The sequence below is a fragment of the Bombyx mandarina genome, chromosome 28 (genome assembly GCF_030267445.1).
Source record: "Bombyx mandarina strain Sakado chromosome 28, ASM3026744v2".
Classification (NCBI taxonomy): Eukaryota; Metazoa; Arthropoda; class Insecta; order Lepidoptera; family Bombycidae; genus Bombyx; species Bombyx mandarina.
The window spans coordinates 397,875-415,799 of record NC_143233.1 but is presented as its reverse complement, the minus strand read 5'-3'; the positions used below and the strand labels follow the sequence as shown (position 1 = coordinate 415,799).

Sequence of the window (17,925 nt, the reverse complement as noted above, 5' to 3'; positions counted from 1 at the left end):
ATAAAATATCGTACCCCGCTTTCCTCCCGCGCTTCCAGCGCTATGGACCATAGATATTTCTTTTTTGGTACAATTTTTCCTTATTAAGAAAGGCAAGGGGATCTAAGCTCAAAACCATAGATAATACACTTAATATTATCTATGGTCCGTACGAACGCGTGTGTGTAGTTGACCACACCATAGTGGCTGAGCCTTTGCTGCTCGCTCACCTGTCCTGGTGAAACTGGAAAGGCCTTCCGGCCACCAATAAATACTTTAATCAGAAAAAAAATAATATAAAAAAATACGCTTTTATAGAAAATCCAACTAAAAAATAGAAAATAAATTTTAATAAATTTGAATTAAAAACAGTGTAACAAAAAATGATTTTATTTTAAAAAAAAGCGTGTGGTGGATAGTATCAGTAGTTAAGAATTGCTTGGCTGCCGAAGCGGACTGGACCAGGACTACGTTGAAAGAAATAAGAAACCAGTTCAAATCAATTTATTTAACTTCCAAACTTTAGTCTTCGTAAAACCGTTGTTCTCCTCTTGGCTTTCCCGTGGCATCTTGTATTCGGCGAGCATCTGCACGTGTCGTCTACGCTTCTCTGTCAAGCCGTGACGACCTGGATCTCCTATTAGTATCTACAAATATTCACAATTGACGCAATAAAATCTCTCATGAACGCCCTGTTCCCCGGATGCTATTGTTCCTCTTCAAACGTGAATAGAAAAGAGTTTCTAATGAGAAATCCAATGACTAGCTAAAGACTACAAATAATATGAAGGTAAGGTACCTAGTCGCCGTCTGTTATCAGCGATGATGACTATGGTAAGGTCTTGAAGACTACTTGTTTTTTACCGATTCGGAATGAAGTTCCACGACAGAGAAACCGTAAAGAAACTCAAGGCTTGCTCCTCTGAGAAGGAAAGGTTGAGGGATTAACCAGTCAATCTGGTATCTTGTAAATTAGATTCTCTGACTCGCGGATAGAACTTAGACTATCTCATGGGCCATCCTACGTCAAGTGGTGCTGGAGTTCCAGCTCGAGATAGCCGACGGACTGATTGACAGATTGACAGCCATAATGATAGACATATTGACAGACATAATGATTAGCAGATTGATAGACATAATGATTGGCGATTGACAGATTGACCAAGTTCTCTTGGTGCGTTCTCTTTGAAAAATTTGACTATCGAAAAATGTTTAAAAAAACTAGATTTTATTTGTCATCAGAATATAATCGTAGCCATATATTTTATATCACTGCCAGTTCGGAGCGCATTAAGCTACATATATTCAAGAAATTATAATTAGTATTAACACAACATTTTACAAATGATTCCTATCACTTTTCAGACATTACACACAATATATGGTCATTTCGGGTTTACTCTATTGATACAGGTATACCTAATCATTAAGTAATACTATTAAAATCGCATTAAAATGTCATCAAATATTTATGAAACTATCATTTATCAGTTACCCGATTTAATATCAATTACGCTACATTCTTGTATTGTCTAATATAAGTATGTACTTCATGTTTTCAAACAAAACTGGTGCACTAATTAAAAAGCAATCAATGCAAATATTCAGGGAAATTGAAAGACTACAGAAGCACTCACTCCTTTTAATGTTTTATTACATAAGTATTATTGTTTAAAATTAAATTTTTGAAGTCGCCGCGGCTCAACGGATATTATTTTGGTGTACTAACTCATAACAAGCTTCTATGTCCGGTGTTCGAAGCCCGTAGAGGCACGAACTTACCACGGGATCATTTACGTTCTCCGCGATAAATTAATTATGTAGCCACGCGATAAATTTATAATAGATGGCGGGCGTATAGCACGCCTGTCCAGTACCACAATTCTACCTAGTTCTGCCGCGAAGCTGTCCTTATTTACTTTTTTTCCAACCTATAGCCAATTTTCCAATATATAGCCTTGAGAGGCTATTTCAGCGTAACCTTAACTAGTAGGTGAGCTCACGGGGCTCAAACCTGACGACGTTACTAACACGAACCCTAGCAAGAGCCGTGCTTCGCAGAATCTACCACCGACGCGACCCACTGAGAAGATCCGGTGAGAAACTCAGTGGGCTGTGTCTGTGGGTTAATTTACTCGTCGGGCCCTTAGTCACAAGCGACAGGTTTGACGAGAACGGTGACCGGTGCTTGAAGTACCTAAAAGCACCGTTATTGGATCGGGAGGATCCGAGATGACGTGTTCCTTAGTTACAGTGTGAAGAGAGCGACATTTGTTACATAATACAACTTAAAGCTTCGATCTCATGTCTGAAGATGGAGGCGACATTAGAGGTAACACTAGCTAGAAGTTGTCGAGTAGACACCCCTATTCTAAAGTTCAGTCGGACTGTGCATTGCAAGTATCGGCTCCTCTGTACTAAAACTTTATCAATGACATTGGCAGTTTCTAAAATTCAAGGTTAAATTATCTTGTACGGGAATATCGAGGTCAATGACCGCAGTAGTATTCCTTACGAGCGCAACTACAAATTTGAAACTTACCGTTTTTCCTGCTTCATTCAATTTAATTAGCCATTTGAATAGTGTCTGAGAAAAGTCGTCATCGTAAAACATATCACCGATCAAAATCACATTGAACTCCTCACATTTTGTACCAATTAAATTCTTGGAACTAGTATCAATTAGTACTCCATTTAAATTTGCATTCAGATGTGTTGCTGCAAGTGCATCTGAAATAAATTAGATATTTCATTAGAGGATTTAACGGGGGATGTAGCTCAGTGGTAGAGCGTTCGCTTTGCATGTGAAAGGCCCCGGGTTCGATCCCCGGCATCTCCAAGCTTTTTGCAATTCTTTTACTCACAGTGGTCAATGTCGTTGGCTAAAACATATTTTGCCTTCATTTTAGCGGCCGCAATTGATCCCGCTCCGCAACCACATCCAATGTCTAATACATTACGATCTTTTACCAAGTCTTGATTGTCTAGTATGTACCTGTAACAATCAGCATAAGTAGCTTAATTGCAAAATTCGATTGTGTTTTGAACAGGCAGAAGTCAGAAGCGGCTTTACCCATGATGCAGGGTGTGGGCGTAGCGGCGACAGGGGGCGCTAGCGTCGGCACTTTCAATGAACCTGCCATGGGTTTACTGGAGGGTATGCACATGGGCGAAACATAAACCAGAAAATAGCCTATTTTTTAAATGTGCCTTGTGAATATCCCAATGAGTGCTGTTTTAACATACAACAATCTGAATTTTTTACTGAGAACCAAAATAATTTCAGTACAAAACTGATTTTCTGAATTATATAGGTACCTTTAAAATTTATTGAGGTTCGATTTTTCTTGTGAGTCTATACAGGCATGGAGCTACCCTATCTTGTCTTGAATAATATAAGACTTGTTGAATTTTAAGCTTTTCGAAATCTTGCGCCATCTGTTGTCAAATAGTTAATTAAAATATTTGTTTTGTTTACTACTAGATGGCTGGCTGCATTTTATAACTGATTTTTTTTGTTTTAATAGTAACTGTGAATCGAAAACACAAGTGATTGTAAAATAATAATGGCGTAATGAACATTTATTAAATAATTTCTACAAATTTTCCTAAAAACAATACTATACTCAACTGATAAATACAAATAAACAGGAAAAATTAGTCAATTTGCATAAATACAAATTAATATAGCAAAATTTAACATTATTTTAACTATTATTAAATAAAATTAATGTGATTCCAAGTAAAATTCATACCAATTTGTGTTGTTAAGGATATTAATTAACGTGTTTTCATGACAATGCTAATTAGGTAGCTTCTCGTTTGAAAAAACGTTTTTGGTAATTCCGAAAACTACAACGACCACTTTGTTTAAATACAGGTATTAGGTATTAATTCTGTTGTTTTAGTAAATTGAGGTCAAAATGTTTTGAGTACCTATACATTTTCAACGAATTCAGTGACCCCGATTCATTTTATTGGAAACCTATGCAGGATACATAATTATGCAAACGCTTAGGTATGATACGTTACAAAAAAAAATTGAGAAAAAAGAAACAAAAAGCCCGCTGAGTTTGTTTCGCCGGTTCTTCTCAGGACTGTGGCTCTTTTTGGAACCGGTGGTAGAGTTAACATTTTTATTTATATTTTGACATTGAACAAGTGTGTTATGCTGACATCTAAGTTGAAATAAATGATTTTGAATTTGAATTGAATTTCAAAAGACCTAAGTCGAACTGTGAATGCAGTTATAGTCGGATTTTTAATTAGACGAAGCCAGCTGACAGTAGCTAATGTCACTTTGTAAAATAATGTTGCTATATTTAAAGTAATAGTGATGCGTTCAGTTCTCGTTCAATCACATAAATGAACAATGAGTGTGAAGAGTTAATCATTAATTTCAAACTATAAAAGAATATTATTTATATTTTACAATAAAATTGTATTAAAGTGATCCAATATAATAATATGTTACTAGTAGTATGTAACTACAATCAGTTTTTTTATTTTCATTACCTATGTACCTATAATTGTTATATTTTATACATCTATAGTTTCAACTATATGATGCATTGGAAATAGGACAGTCTTACAAGCTTCCTCGCAATGTTTTTCTTAATGTTTAAAACACTCGGTATTCAGTACAGGTAGATACCATAGGAACATAATGTTTCGTCGAAAACTCGTTGGTATGTACAAAGCACGGCTAAAATTCGAACCCCGTGCCCGATATCGGCAGTTCGGCACACTAACTATTCACTAGACAATCGAGGCAATTTCATTAATTCAGGAGTTTTTTCAATCGTTCACTTTGTCACAACACTATTTTTATTTCATCAAAAACTGACAACACAGTAAACGTCAGTTTACTTCGTCTAATAAAAAATCCGACTATAGATACTTTTTGTACATACTACATACTCTGTCAAGAAAGTACCGGGAATAGAGGAATATTTCACAAAATGTTAGTTATTTATCCAATTTCATTCTATCACCTTCAAAGTAAGTATGCTCCTTTAGAAACGATATAATTACGCGAACGAATACGAGTAATCCAATCATAAAAACAAAAATATGTTTTTTCGGGAATTGAGTTCGGTTTTCGCCGCCAATTCTCTTTTATGTCTTCTAACGAATGAAAACTTGATCCATGAAGTGGTGATTTGAGTTTAAGATAAATGAGTCGACTATTATCAAAGCCGGCATTGTGACTTTTGGACAATTATTGGTAAATCAGAAAAACGAATTATTGACTTTGTATTCCATTGGCAGTCACAAAACTCTTCTGAACGACATCTTAGATAAATAACAGGTTAAGTTAATACTTTATTTAATGCAGGTTTTGAACCGTATTCTTTGAAAGAGACAATTATGTATATTCAAATCAATCTGTATCGCCATATCAATAATTTTTTTTTGTCTAAATGCACAGATTGCCACCTTTGATAATAGACGACTCAAATAAGGAATTCGGCTGTGGAGCCTTACCGATGGCATTTGTTGAGTTTTTGATTCGTTCACATCGATGACATTTGTTGTTTTTGGTCAACAATTCGTTCACAATGATGACATTTGTTGTTTTTGGTCAACAATTCGTTCACAATGATGGTCACCAGAGCGAGGCAAATCTTTCATCACATCTCGACAGCTTTTGAATGCTTTCTTCCATTCATGAGCACGTGTTTTTGAAAAATTCGATTCACCATAAGCGTTCTAAGACTCGAAATACGAAATTTCATTGGCGATGCAAAATTTAAGACAGACCCTTTGTTCGTTGTTTTTGTCCATTATGAAATTCGTAATATACGTTATATATGATATAAAAAAAACTGTATTTAATCTAAATAACAGATACAACTGCAACTCCGCGCCAAAATGGTAAAACAGTTGTGCCAATCTAACAACCCAAAAACAAAATATTGAGTTTGGGACCATAACCAAATCATGCATTTCCAATACTTTTTTGACTGAATATAAATTGAATTCAAGTGTCGTCTTGTCATTTTGTAGCTCAATAGTAATTTTCATCTTTTCTTTCATAAATTACACTTGTCTTCTTGTAGTGTGTTGTAGTGCCATTGTTACCAGCGTCAGGTTTATAAAGAAAATCAATTTTTGTTACTCTATTTTAGATACTCTATTAACAATGCAAGAGGACTAAATGAAAGAAATTCAATTCATTTAAAGGAAATGGAATGAAACGAAAGGAGATGAGTTGAGATGAAATAAAAGAATGTCCTAATAAAATGGGGGTAACTTACAGAGCTTCAGTGAGCTCTCGAGAAGTCGCATCTAGTCTAGAAGTCCAGCGAAACTTGTGCTTTTGCATAGATCCGAAATGGCTGACTAATTTTTAACGTGACTGTTAGTCGCATAAGTTAATTCCTTAACAATCTAATTGGCAATTACTTATCAAAGACCTATTTATGGTTCTTTCGTCAAAATTCAAATATTGGTTTTTTTTTCAATGTTGCACCTATTGAATTTGAACCTTTAAAAATAATAGAATAGACAATTAATAACAATAATTGTTCACTATTTTCGTATTCCATATTAAGCGGGGGTGAGTTGTGAACAATCTCTAGTGGCAAATAAATCCGTATCTGTTGAAGAAGCGATGTGAGTCACGCTTCTGAGAATCCACCCCTCGGAAGACACAGCCACCCTCCAGACGGCTGAATTCGTGGAAATAAGATTATCCGCAACCCCTTAATGAGATTCCAGTATTTTTCGTCGAACGTATGGATTCCGCGAAACGCTTTTATGTTACTCGGAATTTGCTGTTATGCAGAAGTTTGTTTATTGCTAAAGTTAACACTGAATGATACAATGGCAGCATTTCACGTGTACTGGATGTATTATTACAACTAGAGACAGATATGGTAGTCCTTGTGACTGAGACGCCATTTTTAGCGTTTGTTTTTGTACAAACGATATTGAAACACAATTTTCAATATGTTTATTTTTTTAAATAATTGTAAATAGACGACATGCTTTAACAAAAACCGACTTCAAATAGAAAAGAAAAAGATATTCCAAAACAAATTAATATACACTAAAAACAATAATCATCGAAATCGGTTGGCGTGATATTGAGTTATTGAGTTATTCATCTATTTGTCGTACACGTGCTCAATGCAAATTTAAGACTTATATGGTTTTCTCATGGATACCATTATCAGAACTGGACTAAATTGAAACAGGACCACACGGGAAGCGTCAGATTTCTAATAAAAAAAGAATCATCAAAATCGATTCACTCGGTCAAAAGTTATGAGGTAACAAACATAAAAAAACATACAGTCGAATTGAGAACCTCCTCCTTTTTTGAAATCGGTTAATAAAACAGTGAATGCAATAACCACAAACCGCCATAACTACCGTGTTACGGAAAACCTGAAGTTTTGTACGTTGTACATTGCGCGTCATGAAAATGAAATCTTAATGTTGAAATTTTTAAGACAATTAATTTGTATTTATTGTCATATTACAAGTGTTCTGGTTTCGGAGAGCTCTACGCCCTGCACTGTAAGAAGTTCAAGGTTGTCTTGAGTGAGTCAAGGGCATTAACGGGCGGGTATTAACCTGAACGCCAATGACCTTGGGTGAATAATTCATTTTGTGGTGAGCCATCAAATGTACTGTTTTCGGTCGCACGTGAGGAAGACTGGTGTATCGTAAGTATGCGCCGCGGTTTTTTTCCCCTACTTATTCGTTGGTAGAAGTCGTCGTGGCCTAAAGGATAAGACGTCCGGTGCATTCGTATCTAGCGATGCACCGGTGTTCGAATCCCGCAGGCGGGTACCAATTTTTGTAATGAAATACCTACGTACTTAACAAATGTCCACGATCGACTTCCACGGTGAAGGAATAACATCATGTAATAAAAATGAAACCCGTAAAATTATAATTTGCGTAATTACTGGTGGTAGGACCTCTCATGAGTCCGCACGGTTAGGTACCACCACCCTATCTATTTCTACCGTGAAGCAGTAATGCGTTTCGGTTTGAAGGGTGGGGTAGCCGTTGTAACTATACTGAGACCTTAGAACTTATATCTCAAGGTGGGTGGCGCATTTACGTTGTAGATGTCTATGGGCTCCGGTAACCGCTTAACACCAGGTGGGCTGTAAAAAAAACCTCTACCGTCCGATCTATCTAAAGACCCTGTGTTACTTACTACATCTGAGTTCGTTTTCCGGTCGAAATTTTTTAGTTATTTCTCTTATGTTTATTGTGTATATCAGTGAAGAAGCCTCACGGACTAGTATAGTGTAAATGCGTTATCGAAGACTTTGGACTTCACAACAGAAATACCACTATCTATCTTGATAATTGAGTTCGAAGTCTTAACAACAACAAGCAGATAGGCAACGCTGTGAGGGTACTCATAAATAAATGTTGATCTTGAATAAAATATCACACTATTTCTACGTAGTGAAATGGGTGACTAATCCTGCAGGCATTCCTGGATGACTCACAGCAGCCGTCTCTTTCTTTGCACATTCAAATGTATATTGCCATCCTTTTCTATATTTCTTCTAATAGTTTGTCTCGATCGCACCTCGGCGTATTTGTATCGTTTATCTCATTCTACGTTCCGATATTGAGGCTTTCCTTGCGCCCAATTTATAGTTCGATATTTTAAAATCACCACTAACCTTTGGCGGGAAACGTTTATTTTAATGACAATTATAGTTGCACAGAGAACTTTTTGGTTATATTAAAATTTGGTTTAATCAAAAATTCAACAAAGGACATGGATAATATAGTAAAAAGAGTACTGTGTAGTACGTCAGCAGCAGTTGCTTGGCTGTGCCCCTAACATTGCTGATGTCCATGATGGTGACTACTTAGCATCGGGTGGGTCGTAAACTCCCCTACCTACCAAAGCAAAAAAATATATTTCCCAAGACAAAAGGTCTATCCATCTGGAGTTAAGTGTTTTCTGTAGCCCGTGGACACCATGCTGCTAAAATCGACCTTCTGACATGAATTAGAAATCTCATGGCATTGTAAAATGAACAGCAGATGAGTGTATCTACGAGGATCCACAACAAAACTGAGTAGAGCACCTCATAACGGTAACCTTTGCAGTACTTATTACCCAACTTTGAACCATGAATTGGAGAACTACCAGAAGATGAGGTATCAGAACCGACCGCTTCAAGATCAGGCTCAACAGGTTCTTCAAATTTCAAGACATGCATATTTGCTTATAAAGCAGTTAATGTGGTTAAAATTTAACGATAATATTACTACTTTGCGGTGAAACTAGGCTGTATGTTGTGATCTACCAGTGAAGACCTTAGAAGTAGTCAAATACCATTGCTTTGCAGTCTAATACATCTACAAAATAAAGTATTTATTACAATATAAATGACCTGTGCAGTTGAGAAACGGTAAGAATGAAATCTTCCAAAGTTTTCTATCTGATTCCCACGCGGCGACATTCTTTATATGTTTATCTTAGTACATCTATTATTATTGTTGTTGTTAGGAATTACTTAAGCTAATTATTAATACCTTACAAATGTTTTGATTTATACTGTTAATTTGTAAGTAGACTAAATAAATAAACAAATCTTTGTATCTCTTTTCAGTGTTTCTTTTTCGTTTCATCGACCTACAAATCACAACAAGGCGATCAAATTTTCACTTGAAATATTGTACTATGAATAAGGAAAGGTCAAATTCTTCGTGAAACATTTCGAATGAGTCACGTTTTTCTCCACGATACGATTTAGTTACAAAAGTAGTTATTGAATTGAAAAGTAGTAAAAATAATAATCCTTATGTATTTGTCGTTAAGAATTAATTTTGAATGTCATTATTCCGGTTATTACTATTAATCGAATACGTATCAGTTTGTCATATTGATCTTGTATTATTTGGAATAAGTCTCATTAGTAAATGACATATATTATTAGCCATCAACTTGACATAGGTGGAAAATTTCTAAAGCTGGGTCAGCTCGAAAAAGACGTAGGTAACTCGAAGATTTTTGTGTTACACATTTAAGGTTCATTTTCGAATGTCGTTCCAGTGACGCCACATTACTAACCATAAGAACTATAAGTTAAACTATAAGTTATAGTGGACCCGCAGTACTCGAAATTCCACTATAATTAATTAAAATTATAAGTTTCAACAATATTATGGTCCTATTGTTACAGATTTCGCCAAGACTACACTATATACTATACAAATACTCGTAATATTAAAGATAAACAATAACTTATTCTCAATTCGACTATAGTCTTTAAGCAATAACAAAAGTTTGACAGTAAACAAAGAGTATATGTGTGTGTGTGTCAAATACATGGTAGTGTGTGTAATGTTTTCTTTATTGATTTAATGTATCTCTTATGCTTTATTTAAAAAAATATTAGCATTGTGCACTTCTTCTCTATATTCTCTATAAGCGTGAAAAATACTCCTCCGTCCGCTCAATTTTCGTAAAAAGGGTTACAAAGTTTTTGCTTCACGTATTTATATATAGATGCAGCGGTTTTAAGAATGAGGCCTTTAATTCAAAAAACAAAAAACGTAAGCGGTTCACACGTGGTGTGACATGGTAGACGTAAAAACTTTTGAATATTTTTTTTTAATTTTTTATTGCTTAGATGGGTGGACGAGCTCACAGCCCACCTGGTGTTAAGTGGTTACTGGAGCCCATAGACATCTACAACGTAAATGCGCCACCCACCTTGAGATACAAGTTCTAAGATCTCAGTATAGTTACAGCGGCTGCCCTACCCTTCAGACCGAAACACGTTATTGCTTCACGGTAGAAATAGGTCAGGCGGTGCCACCCACCCGCGCGGACTCACAACAGGTCCTACCACCAGTAAATCTCTTTCTTTTCTATCTCTTTCACTCCTATAGATTTTGTTACGTTTGTCTCATTTTAGTGTTGTTTCTTTCGTTTCATCGAAATCACAACGACACCATACGATACTCCGAAGTTTTCACTTAAAAAACCGCTGTTTTTTAGTGTAGGTAAGCTACCTTTTAGTCTTAATGGTTATTTTCTCATATTTACCTACATATTAGTTCGTATTTACTTGAAGTCTGTAACAGCAGTACCACAAATTCGGTGTTGAAGTTTAAACCAAATCAATAAAGTCCGTTTTTGGTGACAACCAATCATCATCGAAAGAATCAATCTTGTACATATTTTTTTTTCATTCGCGGTAGTAGATTCATTTGCGAAGCAACTGCTCTTGAGTTGTTAGGTCTCCTTCGGAGGCGCTCGGGCAGCTGTTAGAAAATACAACCCCTCCTGGCTGAGTCCTGCTCGCCCATCTGCCCTGGTGCAACTGGAAAGGCCTCAGGGCCACTAGTAATCTTACAATCATAAAAAAAAACTACGATAAACACATTTTATTGCTTTATTTTGTAGCGTTAATATAAAAAATATATTGTTTAAAAACCAAACAAAAAACCAGAAATTATAAAAAAAATTGCATCTTATTTTTTTTGGGCTTGACGTATTCGCAAGTTTTCATATTTATCCTTCGATCAATAATAGTACTAGATTAAGGATCAGGAACAAAAATAAGACGCTCCAGTGGCGACGTTTGCAGACACGAAAACATCTTCATTTCTTAGAAAAAAGTTTAATAATGTTAACGACTTCAGTTTATTATAAACCTTAAAACTTAAACATAAAGTTTAATTACCATTGCAAAATATATGTATTTATAGGTCCTTTCGTCAGAAAAAGAATATTATGGAATAAATTTAAAATGTCACTTGAACATAAAAAGTCATCAGTACAAAAATATTTATTCTAAAATGATACTTAAAGCCTAATTTATAAGGTTAAAAATATTTGTTTAAAATTTCGTGCTTATTGTATTGTGGAACTAGATGTAGTTCTTGGTATTACATTTCAATGCTCAGAACACAGTAAGTATTGAAAGACATAGAGTTGCAGAATATACATATTTGTTTTAGGTTTGTTTTGTATGGTCGCAACTATTTTTGACCGATTGAAAAAAGTAGTAGATAATATTTTACATTGCCGCTATTACAACAAATAGGTGATAAAAAATAAAATTGAATAAAGTAAAAAAAATATGAAAGGAAACACGAAACATGTTTTCCACGTATTCTTTATACAGAAGTAATTAAAACAATAATGTAGGTTTAATTACCTTTAAACAGATTCAGTTTGTTATAAAGCTGTCTTTTAGAAGTCATTTTTATATGAGCGGTTTCTTTTTTACAAATATAATGTAATCTTATATCAATGAATTTTTCTATAATCAGTTTAATTTAGGCTTATTTTATGGCTGTGTTCGTTTCCCCCAGAAAACAAATCCTTTTCAGCATATACGCTTAAAATATTTACACATACATATAAAGTTTTTTTAATACTTTTTTGCATCGATTTGCCACCACCATTGAACAATTCTAGAATTTTTATAAGGGTTCTATATTTCTTCTCTTTCTTTCGCGACAATATATATCCATTGTGCACAGCGACAAGGGGCTACTAGGAAATCTACAAACAAAAATAACATTATAAAATAACAAAACTACTCTATGCATTCCCTGTCCAAGAATAGGTGATGTTTGTTACAATAGTTGGTGCCTTGTTACAAACATTGGCCAAACAATTACAATATTCGTAAATTCTGTTTTATTTACAATATAATTGTGTTTATTATTTTATGAAAAACACTTAATAATATAAATTTACCAAAAAAAGATATTCCTTCCAAAACCTTGGTGTTACGGTGGTTTTTTACTCAGTTTTTGAACGCGCATTGCAGCGTTTTGACGTCTTAGTGTTGGCTATGATTGGACCATACTAATTTGAAATAAGACCACAAATTTATTTGTGGTCTTATTTTTCGGGCCGTTTTTGAAGCGCTAATCGCGAATCTAGTAGTATTATTGATCGAAGTATTTATCGTTTAAAAATTCCGTTAAAGACAAACAAACATTTACGAGTATAAACACATGCTAAGCTAAATAAAACCATGTTAAATACGGAAACACGACAATGAATAACACGTGTCTGTTCTATATTTGCTACAATCTATGCACATTTTGGCGCTATCACACGGCCCGTCGCCATATTTGTTTTTTAACGATAATTTCAAATTATCCTATGCTATAAATATTTAAATTTGAACTGTTTTTTTTATTGTGTATCTAAGGAAAAACACGAAATTTCCTTATTTTGATAATGTAATTCTCATCTTACGTTTATCGTTTGGTATTGCGAGGACAAATGTAAAATATAGAGGAAAATGGAGAAGAGTAAACAATGATTGTTTATTGATGTATTCAATATTTACCGCGCAGTAGCTTGACCTCCGGGCCAATAAAATGCCCAGAACGGGTCTCTGAAAGGCGACTCGTCTTCTTTAGCCCTCCACAGCGGACATTCCGGTGTGATGAGACGCAGAACCAGCTCGGGAGTCAGGTGTCGTCGGGATAAAGCCGTGTGCCTTATGATGGCAGCCGAAATGTCTCTCAACATCTGAAATTGAATTATAAATTGAGATAGAACTAAAATAAATGAAACTTAAATAAGAATTGTAAAACCTGTATCTATATCTATACTAATATAATATTATAAAGAGGAAAGATTTGTTTGTTTGTTTGTTTCGAATAGGCTCCGAAACTACTGGACCGATTTGAAAAATTATTTTTCCATTAGAAGCCGACATTGCCCCTGATGAACATAGGCTACTTTTTTTTTATTTTTTTTTTATTTTTATTTTTTTTGTTTCATGTGTGTTTTAATGTTTCCGAAGCGAAGCGAGGGCGGGTCGCTAGTATAACTATAAAAATTGCTGTTCGTTAGTCTCGCTAAAACTCGAGAACGGCTGGACCGATTTGGCTAATTTTGGTCTTGAATTATTTGTGGAAGTAGGAGAAAAAAGTAGAACCATTATACTACGAGTATACAAATGATATTAAGACCTCATATCTAAGGTGCGATGTTTAAGGACTCGGGTAACTAAGTAGTAGGTGGCTTGCGAGTTCGATCACCTATCTAAGCAATAACAATGAACCAAAAGAGGTTATGACATCAGATAAACATCTATAGTGATACAAAAATTAGGAATGCTTGTAGATATTATTGAAGATTAAGTAAAATACATAGAAAGTGAAACAAATATCGATCCGATACGTCTTATCTGGCGATAAGTGTGCGTACCACACACATATTTGCGAAACTAAGTATACAACGATAAGTAGTTGGTTCTGCAGAAATACTTGTTTGTTGTTTTGCAATATTTATATTATCTTGAAGCTCAGATGATGAAATGTGGCGTTTTCTTAGAAAATAATATTTACGGTCTGGTCTAAACTATTTCAATTCTATTTTGAATTTCGCGGCCATATGTTAAATGAGGAGAATATTTTTCATTGCCTGCAACTCTGTGTCTATTCGCGTGTCACTATACTCGGAAAGTATTTTTTTTTTATTGCTTAGATGGGAGGACAATCTCACAGCCCACTTGGTTTTAAGTGGTTACTGGAGCCCATAGACATCCACAACATAAATGCGCCACCCACCTTGAGATATAAGTTCTAAGGTCTCAAGTATAGTTACAACGGCTGCCCCACCCTTCAAACCGAAACGCAATACTGCTTCACGGCAGAAATAGGCAGAGTGGTGGTACCTACCCGTGCGGACTCACAAGAGGTCCTACCACCAGTAACATTACAATTATGTAGATTAAATTTGGACAATATAGGACGACGGGTGTTACTAGCCAACGGTACTTGATGGTGAGTGGTCACCGTCGTTCTTTTAACCCATAGACACAGTCCACTGAGTTTTTCGCCGGATCTTCTCAGTGGGTCGAGTTTCCGATCTGGCGGTAGATTTTGCGAAGCTCTTGCTAGGGCCAGTGTTAGCACCACTCCGGTTTGAGCCCCGTGAGCTCACCTACACGTTAGGGCGAAGCTGATAAAAAAGTCGTTCTTAGATATTCCCGAGAACTATTTTTTCAGCATTATCTGAAGACGATGAAGTCAGTCATTCTGCTTTCAAAATAAATAAAAAGTAGCTCCTAGAAACCCACCATGAATTAATCGGTCCAAAGTCAAGTCAAAATCGGTCCAGCCGTTCCAGCCAGAGATTAGCCGGAACAAACAGACAGACCGACAGACAAAAATTGTAAAAAATTTCGGTTATTTCAATATTACAAACAGACATTCCTATTTTATTTATATGTATAGATGTTATTCCTTCACCGCGAAAGTCATTCGTGAACATGTGTTAAGTACGTATTTTATTAGACAAATCGGCCCCTATCTGCGGGATTGGAACATCGACTTGTCAGGTGTATCACTAGATCGGGTGTCTTATCCATTAGTCCGCGCCGATTTCACGGACTGTATTCAAAGATGGAGAATAAATGTCAGTTGAAAAGATAAAAATCCTATGTTGTTTTGAATATTTCGCATTGTTAGTAAACAATCTCGACAGTTTTCCCAGTAAGTGATAAGCTATCAATCGGGTTTGGCGCCGCGCGGTGCTTAGCGCCGATGTCACCGGCTGACACTGACTGTCTGTTTGTTTACTGCGCATTTTTGATTATCGGATTTTTCAGAATCCCCAGTATAGGATTACAAAGGCGTTGACAAGATAAACAGCAGGTGCAGCAAGCTAGGAATTTAATACATGTGTTTTTAGAGGTATTAGTGGTCCACGGTAGTCGAAATTCGACTATAATTTCGGATCGTTTGGAACCTCTGGGTCTGCGGAGGGACTTCGGTTCCCTCTGTATTTTGTACCGTATGTTCCATGGGGAGTGCTCTGAGGAATTATTCGAGATGATACCGGCATCTCGTTTTTCCCATCGCACCGCCCGCCACCGGAGTAGAGTTCATCCATACTACCTGGAGCCACTGCGGTCATCCACAGTGCGTTTCCAGAGATATTTTTTGCCACGTACCATCCGGCTATGGAATGAGCTCCCCTCCACGGCGTTTCCCGAGCTCTATGACATGTCCTTCTTCAAACGAGGCTTGTGAAGAGTATTAAGCGGTAGGCAGCGGCTTGGCTCTGCCCCTGGCATTATGGTAACCACTCACCATCAGGTGGGCCGTATGCTCGTCTGCCTAAAAGGGCAATAAAAAATATATATATATATTGAAATTATAAGTTTGGTATGATTCTATTGTCAAAGACTATTATGGTTCCATGTCATTACCGATCCTCCCGATCCACTAACGGTGCTTTTAGGTACCTCAAGCACCGGTCATCGTTCTCGTCGTCTATGGTCTCTCTAGGTAATAGGTAAAATATGCTTCTATAATTACAGATTTCGCCAAGACTACATTTTAGACAAATATTAATAAAGACAAACAATATTTAGCCTATTCTCAATTTGACCACAGACTATAAGCAATAAGAAAAGTTTGACAATACACAAATAGTATGCATGGTTGAGTATGTCAAATACATGGTAGTTAGTGTGTGTAATGTTATTTTTATTGATTTAATGTATTGTTTATGCATAGTAAATAGAAATATTAACATTCTGCACTCCTCTATTATCTCTATAAGTGTGGGAAATTTCATACTCCTCCGTCCGCACAATTTTCGTAAAAAGGGGTACAAAGTTTTTGCTTCACGTATTAATATATTGAAGAGTTCGATTACTATGAAATTCAAACATTGTCGCAAAACAAACTTGGAGCACGACCACTACAAACCTACTCATAAAGAAATGTTCTGATGTCCTGGTGGTACAGGTGGTAGTGACTCTTGTGAGTCCGCGCGGGTAGGTACCACCACCCAGCCTGTTTCTGCCGTGAAGCAGTAATGCGTTTCGGTTTGAAGGGTGGGGCAGCCGTTGTAACTATACTGAGACCTTAGAACTTATGTCTCAAGGTGGGTGGCGCATTTACGTTCTAGATGTCTATGGGCTCCAGTAACCACTTAACACCAGGTGGGCTGTGAGCTCGTCCACCCATTTAAGCAATAAAAAAAGTCCACGCGTCGTTACATAGCTACTGTTTTCCAATTCCTGATATTCATCAGGACTGAAGACTCATCATGAGCCATCCCTCCGACTCACCATCTAAGCCGAGACCAATATTACAGATTGCTTGTAGATTCATTGGTCCAGCGCGGAACTAGTCAATAATTAAGCAAGTAGGCTAAAGAAAATGAGCACGTCACAATATATTCTTTGGTAAATGTGGATTTAAGTGTGGTTAGTTAACATAATTTTCACGTAATGAGGTCGTTGTACTAAAGACGCCAGCGTGTGTGTGTATGATCGCTGTGAACCGCGTGAGACATGGCACGTCTCCTTCCAAATACTTAACTGTAATTCCTGATGCTGGTGGTTTCTGGTGGTAGAGCGTATTGTGAGCCAATATGGGTAAACACCACCATCCCGATTTTTTTGCGAAACCGTCGTACAGTACTATCGAGAATTCCGCTCTATGTCTCAAGGTGAGTCGGGCATTCTATCCGAGATGTCTATGTCTAGAAGATTGCACAAAGTGGGAATGAGTTGCTCGCTCCGGGCATTTCAATATTGTAAAATTGTTATGTTATAATTACTTATTGTAAAAATGAATATTTTAAAAAATCTAATATTAAATATTTTTTATGTAATATTTAAAATAAAAATAAAAAACGACATGCCCGCTGAGTTTCTTGCCAATTCTTCTCAGGACGGAGGCTAATTCTTGTGAATTGGCGGTAGTTCTTTTGACGTTCAACAAGTATGTACTTTCATTTATGTTGAATAAAACTTTTTTGATTTTGATTTTTATGGACTCCGGTGACCGAATAAATACCACGTAAGTCGTGAGGAATTCAATAAAAATACCGTTATGGTTCTCCTGTACTTAGACAACTTTTCCCTTTTGTGGTATTCCCAAGGAGGTATGATTTGTATGTGAACTTAGACAGCATCGTGATTATGCTGGTATTTCTGAAACATTGTAGTA

General features: G+C 36.2%; 1 protein-coding gene, 1 long non-coding RNA gene and 1 other non-coding gene across 3 annotated transcripts in view; 1 reads left to right on the top strand and 2 right to left on the bottom strand.

Annotated features, from left to right (window-relative positions):
* Nucleotides 1–468: 468 nt before the first annotated feature.
* Nucleotides 469–17,925, bottom strand: part of LOC114249840 (electron transfer flavoprotein beta subunit lysine methyltransferase) — a 40,117-nt gene continuing 22,660 nt past the window's right edge. Inside the window, exons 2-5 of the mRNA XM_028183549.2 lie at nucleotides 13,293–13,477; nucleotides 2,844–2,974; nucleotides 2,522–2,709; nucleotides 469–626 (exon numbers count right to left, since the gene is read on the bottom strand). Coding sequence (XP_028039350.2) covers nucleotides 474–626; nucleotides 2,522–2,709; nucleotides 2,844–2,974; nucleotides 13,293–13,477 — 657 coding nt within the window. The 3' untranslated portion in view covers nucleotides 469–473. The remainder of the gene's footprint in view (nucleotides 627–2,521; nucleotides 2,710–2,843; nucleotides 2,975–13,292; nucleotides 13,478–17,925) is intronic.
* Nucleotides 2,747–2,818, top strand: TRNAA-UGC (transfer RNA alanine (anticodon UGC)). The gene has a single exon. It is a non-coding gene; the product is annotated as a tRNA-Ala (tRNA).
* On the bottom strand, nucleotides 11,751–13,285 carry LOC149499662 (uncharacterized). Its single transcript, XR_016325542.1, has 2 exons — nucleotides 12,689–13,285; nucleotides 11,751–12,490 (listed from the first exon to the last, which is right to left on the bottom strand). It is a non-coding gene; the product is annotated as an uncharacterized LOC149499662 (long non-coding RNA).